Consider the following 15,944-nt stretch of genomic DNA (forward strand, 5'->3'; position numbering starts at 1 on the left):
GTAAAATTTGATTTCAACCGAAGAGCCTGAATTTATAGGCTCACGACGACGGTTCGGTGGTGCTAGTGGCCGACCGTCACTGGCAAGCATTAACGGTTTGGGAAACTATACCAACGGGACGTTTCAGTCACTTCGATCAGTTACGTCACAAGGATGATATTATTATTAGAGTCTCCGGAAAATCGAAGCTCAAGTCGTTTCTTACGTTTTACTCTAAGAAATAAGGGGACTATCTATACATGGTGGAAATCGGGACTACCCGATTTCATCCTTTGGTTAGGATAGGAAGGTCACGTTAAAGAGCTACGATGCCGATGTCAACCTCGATTGCGGACCGGAGAGAGGCAGACTTCGAGTGACATTGGAGTAGCTCGATAACGGAAAAGGCGAGATATCCGTAGTTGATCGAGAATCGTGGAGAGAATCTCGGAACGGATTGGTCTTCGGTGGTTAATTAGTTGTCAAATATGATTTCCTACTATAATTAGAAGTGTACCTTATTTAGGACTCCTCTATCATATAAAGAGGGATCTCATTCATTTGTAAGCATGATTATTCACTGAGAAGAATGTATATACTCATTACTTTCTTGTTATTTCGCTTTATTGTTCATCAAAGTTGCTTTATCTCGTGCTATTCTTATTGTCACACCTCGAGACTACCACACGTCGAGGTCGAAATTTGGCTTGCATATTGGTTTGATTTATTTTATTCTCTAATTTATCTATTTAATTCCTTGTTTATCAATTGGCATTAGATTGAATCACATATCCTTAAAACCACAATATAAATTTAATTGTTACTCGAATTTTAAGGTAAACAAATTGCAATATTAGAGCTTGATGACGGAAGTAATATATTGTGAATACTTTCAGAAAGTTACGATAGAAGGTGAATAGAATAAGTTTAAGTGTTGTCTAAAGGGGAAAAAATGGACAAGTGATATTCTTCAACAGGGGTGTATATATGGTCCGGTTCGATCGATTATTTTATAAAATTTGTACTATATCAATTTTTTAAAACCGTCCTAATCATGTTGATTTCTCTTTGGTATCAGGACGGTTCGGTTAATTTTTAATTTTGTTTATTGTCGTGTAATAGTCACTAGCAAAGTAAAATGCAATAGCATACATACTTTTATAGGACTTTACAAAATTTTCTAGACATTTTTATTGTTTAAAGGGTGATAAATTAAGAAAATATGAAAGATGGCCAAAGTATAGATCCATCAACTATTCTACAGCAACATAAAAAAAACTAAGCAAAGACAAAGAAAATATAAATCACACGAATAGAAAGATGTTAACCAGACTCGGACTCAAGAATAAAGTATATAGAAGATTAAATATTCAAAAAGAATAATCTAAATCATACGAAAGGAAATATATTCGGTACATTGTAATTTGTTACTCATAATCGCTAACATGCTTTGTGTCTTGCTAGTGAATATGCTAAAAATAATTTAGTTTCAGTAGGAGTAGCATAATAGGTTTGAGAATTAGGATTTTCATAATTCCAAGGTACAAGGAAAAATTTAATGCTTAATTATTTTTAAACTTAATATATAAATATATTTTTCACATGTATATTTACTTGGTACGATTTAGTATTTTTCGGTTTATTTTCATAAAATAAAAAAAATCTAACCTAATTATCGATACGGTTATATACCTACGATTTTATTAAAAAAAAAAAAACTAACAATTGATTCGATACAGTATGATTTTGATCGGTTTAAGCAATTTTACCGCTATCCTTCGTAAAATTGGATCACTACGGGGACATTTGGTTTGGGGGATAAGAGAATAAAGGATAATATGGATTATTTTATCCCTTATTTGGTTCAATTTTCGAATCCGGAATTAACAATTTTGGGGTTAATTTATATCATAATTGCGGTATAAATATAGCTAACTGCTTCGAGTGTCAGTTTGGCATGCATCTAGGATAAGTTCTCTGGTTGGTAAGGGATCTGTTCCCACATGTACTTGCAACGACGCATTCAAATTTCAATTCCTGAGGATAGCATGTAACGTGGCTTATTAAATGAAAGAAAAAGAAGACTAAGCCTGACTTGTTGACTTCTCTATGACCCAAAAATATGCTTATGTGGATCATACGTACTTGGGGCTTAGGCGAAATTCCATCTATAAATACTCTCAAAATATACATGTTCTTCACTGCAATTACTTCAAAGCACTTCGAAAATCCCCCCCCCCCCCCTCCCCCAACCCCCCTGATTTTGCAAAGTAAACATCACAACCCAGAAAATGAAGGTATGCATATCTAAATTATTTGTTTTCATTTAAATACCTAAGCAGCGATTCTTATCTTTGTTGTACTATAGTTCGGTTTTGTTTGCTAACATGTGCTTTAAATTGGGTAGCAAAAAGTGGTTATCAAATTATCCTTCAATGGGAATGATCAGAAATATCGGTCCAAGGCCTTCAAGATTGCTGTTTCTCAGCCAGGTATATATTGATTATTTGTTTCCCTTCAGTTCTTTATTTTAATGGTTTCAATCAAAATATTGTGGAAGTCATCAGGATTAATTAATATTGCTCTTCTTTTACTTAGGTGTGGAATCAGCAGCTATGAGAGGGGATGGGAAAAATCAGTTAGAAGTGGTGGGAGATGATATTGACGCTGTGACACTGACAAATTTGCTCAGAAAGAATTTGAGGCAGGCGGAACTGGTCAGCGTAGGCCCTGCTTCTGCTGCTGGTGGCGGCAATAAGGACAAAGCTGGTTCTGATACGAAGCCTCAAGCTTCTGCTGCGGCCATGTCACAGTGGCAAACTCCCTATTACTACACCTATCCTCAGTACCCAGTTTATCAAGTTAGAGATTCATATGATCATCAACCTGGCTGTTCTATTATGTAAACACAAACGCGGATTATATTATCCCACTTCAAACATGTAATGTGCGTGTAAAGAAAATGTCGTAGAAATGAAAATTAATGAAGCTTGGCCAGCATAGACTGCATATAAATGCTGCACTAATTCTTATTGTTGTCGCTAGAAGTGGGCATACAAATGAGTGTGACTAGATTAGATGATGTATACATAAATTAAGTTATTACTATATATTAGAAATGGGAGTTCATATGTTTGTATGTGATCACGCCCAAAAGGACTAAGCGGTTGCTGCAAAAATAATCTAGTTCAAGAGTTCGGAGTCAAATATCACAGGGAAGTAACCTATTTGCTACAACTTTTAGTATCGCTAATGATAAGTTCCGACAACTTTCAGATTTCAAGATTTGATTTGAGAATTAACAGAAATTATTTAACTAAGGAAAAATGACAATAAAAACTATCAACGAGCAAGAATGAAGTTGAATTCATGGATAAAAGGATCTAGGGTTTACGATTTCCCCAGTTGTCGGATTAATTCCTGATACACTAGCTATAATATCACCATAACACTCTCTAAAGATGATGAATTCTTGTTTACCGTAATTATCTCTCGATCAATTACAATAATTTACTAGAAGTATTCTCTTGAACTACTCTAGTTGACAATTCGTACAACTCATAAATATCGCCCAAAGCTTCGTTATCTCTAATACCGCTTCTAAATTCAAGTAATTAATCTCTTAACTTACTCGAAAGTGGCGTTGTTCAACAACAATCTAAACAAGTGTTATTTCTCAAGCAACACAAGATAAATAGACATGATTAATCAAGAGCCCTTCAATTAATCACAAGAAACATATAGTTGAACAATTAAAGAGTAATAACGACTCAATAATATCAAAACACAATCAAGACTTCATCCAACAATTAGTTTCATCAACCCTAAATGACAGGTTTAGCTACTCATAACATTACTCAAAAGTACATAAACCATTGTCAAACTAATATTCATAGAAATAAAGATAGTAAAGTAGAGAGAAACTCTTTGATTCGTCTTCTTGAATGAATTTGAGGATTTTTTGGGCTCAACTTTGCTTCAACAATGGTGTTTCTTGCCTTCTCATGCCAAGTCTGTGGCTGAAATAAGGATTGAAAGCTTTTATATCACGTCCCTAAGTCAATTGACTAGGTTGCCCTTCAAGATAAAACGCAGGCAAATTTGCCCTTGTGCTATAGCTGTGCTTCGCACAGGGCATGGTTGTGTTTTCCAGATTTTTTTGTGCTTTTCTTGTGCTTTTCGAGTTACTTCACTGCCTGATCCGATTTTTCTTTTCTTCGAAAATTGTCTTTTAGATTCATTATTGCTCAAATTACCTCTATTCTTCACTCTTGGTTTTCTACATAACAAACTTCAACAATTAAGCTCAATTGGTCATCTTCAACATTCAAAACACCTAAAAACACACCAAAGTAGGGGTAAAACATATCCAATTACATGTAATTCTAGCATATTATCACCACCCCATACTTAGACTTTTGCTTGTCCTCGAGCAAACACATGGTATCATAGACAAATCACAAAGAAACAGTCAAGCAAATTCAAACTCCCTGTCAAGCAATTATTCAGAGATATCAACCACAAGAGTGAACACCTTTCTTTTGCTCAGATTCATCTATTGAAACTCAAAACTTTGTTCCTCGCAAATTCCATTGTACCTCACAAACAAAGAAATACCCCTAAAACACACATCTATAATAACAAATCATAAGCACTAACACTCTCACTCATCAAAGAATTTCAAATGCAACACATACAATACCATAAACTTGCCCATTCTGTCACTATCCACTATTGTAGGAGTCTCAATCCACAGTCAAGTAGGACTTTCAAAGCTTGTAATGTTGGCTTGGAGTAAGATATGGACACTTTTGATTATATAGTGACTAAATCTTCCCCTAAATACTTTAAGCATCACAAATTTCTATGTTTCCCACTCTTTCTATGTAAACACTTTCCACTTCTTCTTTTTTTCGTAGCTCAAGCACCAAAGTCTCAACTTATTATTTTCTTTTGTCTCCCTCTTACTTTTCCCAACTACATTTTTTTTTAATAATAGATCTTCAAAAAGGGAGTATCAAGGGACTTAACTTCCATTCTTTGGTGCAACTTTGAGTTTTCAAGTAAATAATATTTTCTCATAACCACAACTTCTGCCCAATCACACAGCCTAAAGTAGTTAAGGGGAAGATGGGTTAACAAGAGAGATTAATATAAAATGGGCATGGCTTGTAACATGGGTTGCCAAAAAGAGGTTAATAGGCGCAAATTGAGATGCTAGGGATATTCATTCATTTGGTAAGATAATTTAGGCACAAGTGGTTTATATCAAAGAAGGCCTACTATCACTCTAAGGATCAAAACTTTCTAAGATCCGCCTCAAACAAGAGGCAGGGCAAGTTCTAGACTAACATGCATACATTGAAATGCACAACAAAAACTTCTCACACAATATACATGGGATTTACAAGTCACTCTGTTTCACCGTCATTGTACAAACATGAGCTCAGAAAGGAGGTTCAAGAAAAACTTAAGCGACTCTCATAAAATACAGCTTTTCAAGGAGTGAATTCTCTTTACAAACAGAAGGAAGGAAAGAAAATGCTTGGTTCAAAAGAAAAACTCACTAGAAAAGAACCAAGTCCAAGAAAACCTAATAAGATTATTATGCTAAAAAAATTAAATTAAACTACAATACAGATAAGATATTCCACCACACCACACTTAAAAATCTACAATGTCCCCAATGCAGCAAAATAAAGAACATGGGTGAAGAAATACTCCCTCTAAGTATCGTAGTTGGAGTCGCCAGCATTAGAGTCACCGACGTCATCCACATTTGCATCACCTGCAGTATCATCAACAACAGTGGTTGGACTACTCTGAGAAGGTCCAACAACATGGTCTAGGCTGCTGTGCTATACCTGTGCTATAATTCGTTAGCACACTATTAAGGAAAAAACCAAATTTTCCTTACTGTGATATCCCTGTGATATACTCTCTTAACACACTGTTAAGGGAAGAAAAATTTCACCTTGTTGTGCTATCCCGGTGCTATATTCTCTTAGCACACTATTAAGGGAAGAAAAATTCCACCTTGTTATGCTATCCCTGTGCTATATTCTCTTAGCATACTGTGACGCATTTTTTTGACAGTACAAAAATTCGTGAAACTTTCAAGCTAATCCCTTCTGGAGAGACCTTATTTGCTCCACGAACTTCGCAGCTACGTATTAATCCTGCAAAACAAACAAAACTAACTAACTAAAATTAATTAACCCTAACAAAAAAAAACACTAATAATGACTTAAAGTCGTGGGTTGCCTTCCACGTAGCGCCTTATTTAACGTCGTGGCACGACGCAGGCTTTTAAGATTATGTTTCGCTCATATATTGGGGCTCTTTCAAGTACATCACATCTTTCTCTCATTTTTCTTCAATCATTCCAAGGTAGTAGTTCAACCTTTTCCCATTCACTTTAAACCTGTTAGTTCCACCTTCGGACTCAATTTCTACAGCTCCACTTGGGAACACTTGCACAACTTTAAATGGTCCCGACCATCTAGATTTTAGCTTACCCAAAAAAAAATCTCAATCTCGAGTTGTATAACAACACTAGATTTCTGGGTTTGAAGTTCCTATCTAGAATATGCTTATCGTGCATCGTCTTCATCCTTTCCCTATACAATCTTGTACTTCGAATGCCTGGAACTGAAACTCCTCGAGTTCATGCAACTCTGTAACGCTACATGTGCCCGCGGTTTCCATATCCAAAATCAACTGCCTCAATGCCCATAAGGCTTTATACTCAAGCTCTACTAGAAGATGATAGGCTTTCCCGAACACCAACTCGTACGGAGATATACCGATTGGAGTCTTAAATGCTGAGCGGTAAGCCCATAATGCATCATCCAACTTCCTTGCCCAATTTGTCCGAGTCGCATTCATTGTCTTGGTCATGACACTTTTGATTTCCCTGTTGGACATTTTCACTTGTCTGCTCGTTTGCGGGTGGTAAGGTGTGGCAACCTTATGGCGAACTCCATACTTTTCTAGTAGCCTTGCAAATGTTTTGTTACAGAAATGAGTTCCACCCTCACTGATTATTGCTTTCGGAGTGCCAAATCGTATGAAAATATTTTTCCTTAAAAATCCTATTACTCCTTTTGCATCATTTGTTAGAAGAGCCACAGTTCAACCCATTTAGAGACATAGTCAACTGTTACCGATATGTAATGCATTCCCATACGTGTCGCAACTGATTCGGTAAGCTACGTGTCCGGTGCACGGAGAACTGCCTTTGGTCCTCCAAACTTACTTACTCGTGGCAACCTTCCGGCCGCCCAATGACCTATAACGCCAGTCACTACTCCCACTGGGGCTAGGAAGTAAGCCCCACAACCCAAAGCGGCGAAGAACAAATAGAAATATGTAATTGTTATTATACGAGCTAACAAATGGTCGCATAAAATCAATCCCCCATACGCCAAACACATCCACATCCTGAATTGTAGTCATCGGCATCTCATGACGGAGAGATACCGGTTCTTTGGAACTCATCACAACTTTTCACTCAGGCATGGGCATCCTTGAATAGAGTCGGCCAATAGAAACCCGACTCCAATACTTTCGCAACTGTCCTAATTCCTCAAACTTTTTATAAGGTATAGTTGGGCTTGATCACCTACTATTCCATATTAAATACATCTAAATAGGAGGTGATCAACTGATGAAAAATTGAGTTTAGTTTTTCTGGCCAACAATCTCTCTGATTGTGGAGGCTTATGTTGTGCCAATTGCGTGGCCGACTCTTATGGTTTTGCCTTATTTGGTTCTAATGTAGATTTCTTTTTGTCGGTTTGGAAATTTAGACTGAGTAAACAGATGTTGAATATTTATTTGGTAGGCTGTGTGCAGAAGGACCTCAATTTTAATTACTCAGCCAATTGAGTCAAGGAGGAATATGATTCTTTGAGGGCTATAGCAGATACTCGGTTCCAAAAATCTTCTTTTCACATCAGAATGCATTGAATTGATCTCTCTTTTTCTCTCACTCCTTGAAGCTTTCTTTACAATTTGTTTGTTTTTCCTAAATCAAGCTAATGAATGGACTGGTGAAGTTTTAAATTGATCGACACTGTTCCTTCCATGACTTCGAAATTCATATGGAAATGATCCCAGTCCATATAGAATTAGCAGCCTAGATCGAGTCCATGTGAGTGAAACATCCGAATAGACTATATACGTAAGCAAAGCATAATAATTTTCTTGAACACCTGAGAGAGAAGAAGAGCAGGCATTTTCGATCCTTCCAGATTGGCCTTACAAGCAAATGAAGATTTGTTGTTTAGCAATACTTGATAAAGAAAAGACATCAGAAGAGGAGAATAGGTAGTTCCCAGAAATATGGGAGTTCATGTGGTATCCTTTAGTATTTTACTAAACGTGAAAAATATGATTATCTTCCTTGCTTTAAAAGGAGTTATTGCCAATAAAAACAGTGCTTTGATTCAATAGTTTTGACTCACTAGGTAATGTTTCACTTGCCATGTGACGAGAAACTATCCTTTGTTGTGGTTGAAATATCTAATGTTTATACCAGATCTTTCTCCTCTCAATATGATTAAATACCACACGGGTGGCGTGACGAAATATTCCTCTTAGATGTAACTGAAGCAAAAAATTGATCATGGTCTTTGGTGAATTATTAGCATAAAAATACATTTATTGGGTTTCTATAATTATATCTTCTACACTCTTTAATGTATTTGTGAATATTTGTATTGTATTTACAATGAATTTGTGTTCCACAATGATATTCAAGATTTTTTATCTCTGAGTCATAAATGAACACTTGACTGGAAATTTGAACGAGTGTAGCAAGGGGCATTTGCATACCTTCTTTTTGGGTCACGTTTTAACTTGTGCCCGCTTTGCAAAAAAAAATTACAAGCGTATCCACTTTTTCGCGTAACTTCAGCATATGATGTTGAAGTAGCAAAGGCAACGCAAAACTTCAACATTCTAGGAGACGAGACTGAAGTAGCAAGTGTGTTGAACCAAGTGTGCTGAAGTTTTTGTTTGTAATTGCTGAAATTTTTGTTTTTGTAACTGGCTAACTTCAGCTCTAGAGCTGAAGTTTTTGTTTTGTAACTGGCGAAGTTTTTGTTTGTAACTGGCGAACTTCAGCTCTAGAGCTGAAGTTTTTTTTTGTAACTGGCGAACTTCAGCTCTAGAGTCTTCTTCCCTTCGTAATGATACTGTCACGGTAACATAAAAATAGTTGCTTTACTGTCACATAAAGTATTCAATAGCAAGAATACCCCATCTTATAACTCCCTAATCGGACCAATTATTTAGATGATTAGTTCAACAACCAAACCATCCAAAGGAACTGTTAATCGATATTTGATAAAGCAAGAAACTTTTTGACAATTTACATAAACCAATATGTTGTTGCTAATGCCATGCATTATCAAATAGGATTTGTAGCTTCGTCATTTAACATATCATCTATTGCCACCATTCAATTAAGCAAGGACCTTTAGTCACGGACTTCAGAAAGAGGTTGAGGGCGGATAGAACTTTGAGAAGGAGGAGGAAAAATGGGGCTGAAGGTATTTAAAAAGTGGGTACAAGTTAAAAGTTTTAAAAAAAATTGGTATAGGTTAAATGGGGGCGACCAAATAGGGTACCCGTGCAATTTTTACGTGTAGCAATGGGCATGGCAAACTGCTAGGGGTGGCAATTTGAGCTCAAGCTCATCCAACCCACCCAGAGATTAATGGATTATGCTACAAACATTTTAGCGCATGCGTCTATTTGGGCTAAGCCCAAGTTAACTCATTATTTTTTATAGTCCTTCTAATCCATTAAGCCCAAATATAATTCATGAAACTCACCCAAAACAAAGGGATCTCAACCCAACTTGTCTAGTAATTTACTTAGTTGCCCCAATTTTACTTTTTTTTTTTTTGTATTTTCAATTTTCTCTTTTTTGTTTTTCTGCACCACCCCACCCACCCCCTCCCCGCGCAAACCCCCCCAATTTTTTTTTATTTTCAATTTTGTGTTTTTACATTTTTCTTCACCACCCCAACTCCCTCACCCCCTACCCGCAAAATATTTTTCAAATTACATATTTTAAGGTAAAAAGTTTTTTTTATGCGACATGAGCATGGTTCTAAAACATGGGTCAAGTTGGATGGATTGAGCTATGATCCATTGTTTAGCACATCTTGACTCAGCCCATCTTAGCCCAATTATACTTTGGGCAGGGTTGCGCAATGATCCATTTATTGACTTAACACATCTTGATCCGCTCAAATTCAGCCCAACCCGCACATTTGTCATCCCTACAAACTGCCATGCGCACAATCACAATTCATCCGTACCCCATAAAAACTTGATCTGTTGCAGTGTACATCACAGAAGGCTGGAGGTTCTAGCTTTCCTATTGGCTTTAAGTGCATAGCTACCCAATTAATTCTGGAGAAGAGGCATATTCAAGATTAAACTTCGCAGCAAGAGGGAGCCATTTTTTTACTACTATTGTTGTCAGTAATAGGGACATTATTATATTTCATCTTCCACTTCGTGCACAAATTTTTTTGCCATTTGAAATGTACCTCTGTGCTTTTTTTTTTTTTTTTTTTTTTTTGGTTTCTGTGTGTGTGGCGGGAGGGGGGCACTTTCCGTCCTTGCTTCTAACATGTTTAGTTGCATCCTTTTGTAAGTTTCTTCCAATACAAAATTCATATAAGTTTTTTCCATTACAAAAACCATAGGCTTAATCAAGAGCTGGTGGTTTACATGGATAAGAAGCTACAAGTATGATGGTTTGCATCGACAAGAAGAGTCCGAAACCTATTTTTGGACTCAAAATACGTTTTTACTGCTAAACAAAAGTTACTATTTTTTTTTATATATAACGTTGATACTAGGCGAAATCTAGGTGATTTAGCTATTGTTTATGCTTCCGCTTGATTATATTCTAATGACATATTATGGTTAATTGATGAAAAATAGGCTTTAATTGTGATATGTATACATTGAAGGACGAGGAGCCTGTATGATGCTTTCAAGAGGATATTAGAATGATATATGAGCAAGAACAACCCCTCGTAGTTGAGTTCGTGCAAGGACGAGATGAAAAAATGGAAGAAATCAAGCTCCAGGTGCGCGAAGAAACGCGCGAAGGCGCGCAGGAGTTCGCGCGTAAGAAAGGCCGAGGCAGAATCATGCGCGAAGAAATGCGCGAAGTTATACGCGAGCTCGCGTGTGTCCGGTCAGGAAAAACGTTATTTAGGGGTAAAATTGGAAATCTGGAGAGAAACCCACTTAACCTATATAAAGTCAAGCTCGCCCAAGGTTAAAGGAGGAAGGGTTTTCATAGTTTAGTGCAAGAAATAGAGAGGCAAGAGGCAAGGAGGAGTTTTCACCATCAAGTTCTTCTTTTCTTCTCTTGTTTTTGCTATTTTGTGATGAAATTAAACTTATTTGGGATGAACACTAGTATGAGTGGCTAAGACCCATTGTTCTGGGGTCATGGGTAAAACATAAATGTTGTTGTTTGGAGTTTAATTTGATAAAGTGGGTTTATCATATTGGGTTGTTTATTTAATTCTGCGTTCAATTATTTTGCTGAGTAGCTAATAGTGAAATACTATCTACGAATCTTTAGTTGAACTCGAAAGTGGGAACTTTAGATTGCATATAGAATTAATTAGAGCAAGTTCTTGAACCCGGGTCTCGGGGAACGGATTCGCAATTGGGATAGACATATACCCAATTGCATTGCTTGGTTGAAATACATGAATTGTAACGTTCTTGTTAATCTTAATTCCAAAGACATATAGGCATTGAGTTGACTTGAATAGGCGAGTAAGAACTCGACAGATTCTTATGAGTAATATCAACCCTGTCAATCAATAACCCAGATAAATTGATTAGTCATTCTAAGCCAAGAACACAACACAATTGTTAACTATGCCCGTGACCCTGGAATATCCTCTCCTACTGTTTGTTACTAGAAATTTCTATTCGTTTGGTTACTTGCTTTAGTTAGATTAATTCTTTATAGTTTAAGTAGTAAAACAATTACATCTCTCTTTTGTGAATAATATCTTGGGTAGATACAGAAATTGGGTTTGAATCAGTCAACAGTTAATCATAAGTCTTCGTGGGAATGATACTCTACTCACTACTCTATTACTTGATGATCACGTACACTTGCGTGAGTGTTTTTGGTCGCAATAAGGTTTTGGCGCTGTTGTCGGGGACTTAGAAATTAGCTACTTGACTGAATTGCGCTTTTATTATTTATTTATTCGAGTTTTAACTCTCAGTTCACTTTGTTTGTGCTAATACAGGAGTTTCTATTGAATGCGAAGAAGTAGAAGCGCAAACAATCTCCTTCCTCTCGATCCCAAAATTGAACGAACACTTCACAAATTAAGGAAGGAGGTGGACGCCAGAACCAGAATTGAAAGAGAGTTGGACATCGTAGTTCAACCATAGCCAATTGAGATGGCAGGTAATGAGGAACGCACGGTGATTGAAGCCGCAGGGCCCAGTCTGGCTAATATGACTCAGGCTATTGTGAAGCCTGACATCACTGGGCACTTTGAGCTGAAACAATACATGGTGCAGCTGATCCAATCCACAGGGCTGTTTGTGGGTTTACCTCATGAAGACCCGCAGAGGCACATTCAGAATTTCTTGGAAATTATGGATACCTACAACTATCCGAACGTTTCCAAGGACTATGTCAGGCTGACACTTTTCCCCTTTTCACTGATTGGGGAAGCTAAGGAGTGGTTGAATAAAGAGCCAACAAATTTAATCCGTACTTGGGATGATCTGGCGAGGAAATTCTTAATCAAGTTTTTCCCCACTAAGAAAACAAAGGTATTGAGGAGTCAAATTCTTGGGTTTGAACAACGAGCTTGCGAGACACTACGTCAAGCATGGGAAAGGTACAAGAAGATGCTCAGAGACTGTTCTCATCATTGCCAAACGGACGAGGTGTTGGGTCACACTTTTGTAGATAGGTTAGATGATGCTTCAAAGATGAATCTTGATTCAGCTTGTGGGGGTAGTTGCATGGCCAGACCGTACAGTGAAATCCAAATCTTGCTGAATAACTTCACTGCTAATGATAATAACTGGCAAGGTGAGGGTGATTCACGAAAGGCAGTTAAACAAAAATCAGCTGGGTTACTTGAGTTAGACGAAGTGTCAGCCATGAGAACCGATATTGCAAAGCTGGCCAATCAGATGACTAGGATGACAATGCAGCAACCACAGACAATGCAACACGTACAACAAATGACTATTTGCTGCGAACTCTGTGGCGACAGTCATATGAGTGATATGTGCCCCACGAATCCAGAATCCATCTATTATGTGGGGCAACAGAACAGAGGTCCACCGAATCAGCATGCATAATACGGGAATTCTTACAATCCAAATTGGAGGAATCAGCCCAACTTCTCATGGGGTGGAAATCAGCAGAATCAGAATTAGCATAGACCCCAAGGGAATTTCAATCAGCCTCAGAGACCACCCCAACAAATGGAAGAAAGTACCAATGATCTGCTAAAGAAGTTGTTGATTGACAATCAGAAACTCAGGACCGACTTCAGAAATCTTGAAAGGCAAATGGGGCAGTTAGCAACAAATCAAAACACTAGACCTGTAGGCGCCCTCCCCAGTGATACAGAAAAGAACCCTCAAGTGAATACAGTTACACTTAGAAACGGGAGGGAGCTAGAGGAAGTGCCAAAGAAAAAGAAAGACAAGCCCATACCTGAGGGAGAGTTGATCCCTAAAGTGACTCAAGAGCCAAAGAATGCTGCTGAAATTTCAAAGCCAGTGGAGGCCCCAAGACCACCACCACCTTTTCCCCAGAGATTGCAGAAAAAGAATGATGATTGCATGTTCACAAAATTCCTCTCTATGTTGATCCAGGTTCAATTGAATATCCCACTTGTTGATGTGCTTCGTGAAATTCCAAAGTATGCTAAATACATAAAAGATATAGTGGCTCACAAGTGAAGATTAACTGAATTTGAGACAGTGGCACTTACTGAGGAGTGCACTTCAAGGGTCCAAAATAAGCTCCCTCAAAAGCTTAAGGATCCTGGCAGCTTCACGATTCCTGTGTGCATTGGAAATATTGATGTGGGTCGCGCTTTTTGCGATTTGGGGGCGAGCATAAATCTAATGCCCCTATATTTGTTCAAGCAGCTGGTCCTGGGAGCTCCAAGGCCCACTACTTTGATGTTACAACTGGCTGACAGATCGATAGCACAACCTAAAGGGGTGATTGAAGATGTGTTGCTGCAGATTGGGAAATTCATCTTCCATGCTGATTTCATTATCCTCGATTATGAGGCTGACGAACTGGTTCCAATCATATTGGGGCGACCTCTCTTAGCTACTGGTGATGCAATTATCAAAGTGAGATAGGGAAAGATGATTTTTAGGGTAGAGGACGAGGAAGCAGTTTTTAATATCTACAGAGCAATTCAACTTCCCCGCCACTATGAGGAGCTCTCAATGATATCTGTTGTTGAGGCCGATGAGCAGATTCATTATCCGAGTGTATATCTAGACGATTCTCTAGAGAAAACACTTATTTTGCTTGATAGCCTGGGGATTGATGAGGAGGTTTAGGAGATGATGCACATCCTTGATACATCTTGTGCGTACCTGCAAGGGACGCACCCCTTCGAGCCTTTGAATAGACCAGAGGGGACTCCTCCAAAGCCGTCAATTGAGGAAGCCCCAAAATTGGAACTTAAACCCCTTCCACCTCACATGCAATATGCTTATTTGGGTGACTCTGACACTTTACATGTTATTGTCTCGTCTGACTTGTCTAAATTGCAGGAAGAAAAGCTGTTGAGAGTGCTATGTGAGCACAAGCAAGCACTTGGGTGGACTATGTCTGACATTAAGGGCATTAGTCCAGCCTTCTGCATGCACAAAATCCTCATGGAGGACGAACACAAGCCCAGTGTAGAGCAACAACACCGACTCAATCCAATCATGAAAGAGGTGGTAAGAAAAGAAGTGATTAAGTGGCTCGATGCAGGTATTGTATTTCCTATCTCAGACAGCAAATGGGTAAGCCCCGTCCAATGTGTACCCAAGAAAGGGGGATGACTATAGTAGTTAATGAGAATAATGATTTAATACCTACAAGAACTGTCACCGGGTGGAGAATTTGCATTGATTATAGAAAATTGAACAATGCCACCCGAAAGGACCACTTTTCCCTCCCATTTATTGACCAAATGCTTGATAGATTAGCTGGCCATGAGTACTACTGCTTCTTAGATGGTTACTCGGGGTATAATCAGATTGTTATAGCCCTAGAGGACCAAGAGAAGACCATTTTTACGTGTCCTTATGGCACGTATGCGTTCAAGCGAATGCCCTTTGGTCTTTGTAATGCACCTGCGACTTTTCAAAGGTGTATGATGGCCATTTTTACTGACATGGTTGAGAGGTTTGTGGAAGTGTTCATGGACGATTTTTCTGTGATTGGATGTTCTTTTGATAACTGCTTGATGAACCTTGATAAAGTACTTGCTAGGTGTGAAGAAACTAACTTGGTGCTAAACTGGGAAAAGTGTCATTTCATGGTACGTGAAGGTATAGTCCTGGGGCACAAGGTGTCCAAAGATGGTTTGCAGGTGGACAAGGCAAAGGTGGAAGCGATTGAAAAATTGCCTCCACCGATATCTGTCAAAGGCATTCACAGTTTCTTGGGCCATGCAGGTTTTTATCGTCGTTTCATTAAAGATTTCTCGAAAATTTCCTCTCCTTTGTGCAGGTTGCTTGAGAAAGATATCGCCTTCAAATTTGATGATGCTTGTCTGAAGGCATTCGAGGAGCTGAAAGGAAGGTTGGTTACTGCACCAATCATAATTGCTCCGGATTGGGAGCAACCATTTGAGATGTTGTGCGATGCGAGCGACTTGGCTATTGGTGTTGTCTTAGGGCAAAGGAGAAAT

General features: G+C 38.2%; 2 protein-coding genes across 2 annotated transcripts; both read left to right on the forward strand.

Moving 5' to 3' along the window:
* Positions 1 to 2,212: 2,212 nt before the first annotated feature.
* Positions 2,213 to 3,005, forward strand: LOC104240694 (heavy metal-associated isoprenylated plant protein 16-like). The gene is made up of 3 exons (XM_009795570.2): positions 2,213 to 2,276; positions 2,387 to 2,471; positions 2,578 to 3,005. Exons 1-3 carry the CDS (start codon positions 2,271 to 2,273, stop codon positions 2,883 to 2,885), a joined length of 399 nt encoding a protein of 132 aa, XP_009793872.1. The 5' UTR covers positions 2,213 to 2,270; the 3' UTR covers positions 2,886 to 3,005.
* A 10,489-nt stretch (positions 3,006 to 13,494) lies between these two features.
* On the forward strand, positions 13,495 to 14,391 carry LOC138885731 (uncharacterized). The gene is made up of 2 exons (XM_070166709.1): positions 13,495 to 13,937; positions 13,980 to 14,391. The coding sequence occupies exons 1-2, from the start codon at positions 13,495 to 13,497 to the stop codon at positions 14,389 to 14,391; spliced, it is 855 nt and encodes a 284-aa protein (XP_070022810.1).
* Positions 14,392 to 15,944: the final 1,553 nt, after the last annotated feature.

Source organism: Nicotiana sylvestris, chromosome 2, assembly GCF_000393655.2.
Source record: "Nicotiana sylvestris chromosome 2, ASM39365v2, whole genome shotgun sequence".
In the NCBI taxonomy this organism is placed as follows: domain Eukaryota; kingdom Viridiplantae; phylum Streptophyta; class Magnoliopsida; order Solanales; family Solanaceae; genus Nicotiana; species Nicotiana sylvestris.

Excerpts from the sequence above, each read along its gene's own strand:
- LOC138885731 (XM_070166709.1), top strand. The coding sequence starts at position 13,495 with ATGGAAGAAAGTACCAATGATCTGCTAAAGAAGTTGTTGATTGACAAT. Across the intron at positions 13,938-13,979 it reads GTGCTTCGTGAAATTCCAAA|ATTAACTGAATTTGAGACAG; the intron begins GTATGCTAAATA and ends TCACAAGTGAAG.
- LOC104240694 (XM_009795570.2), top strand. Across the intron at positions 2,472-2,577 it reads GATTGCTGTTTCTCAGCCAG|GTGTGGAATCAGCAGCTATG; the intron begins GTATATATTGAT and ends TCTTTTACTTAG.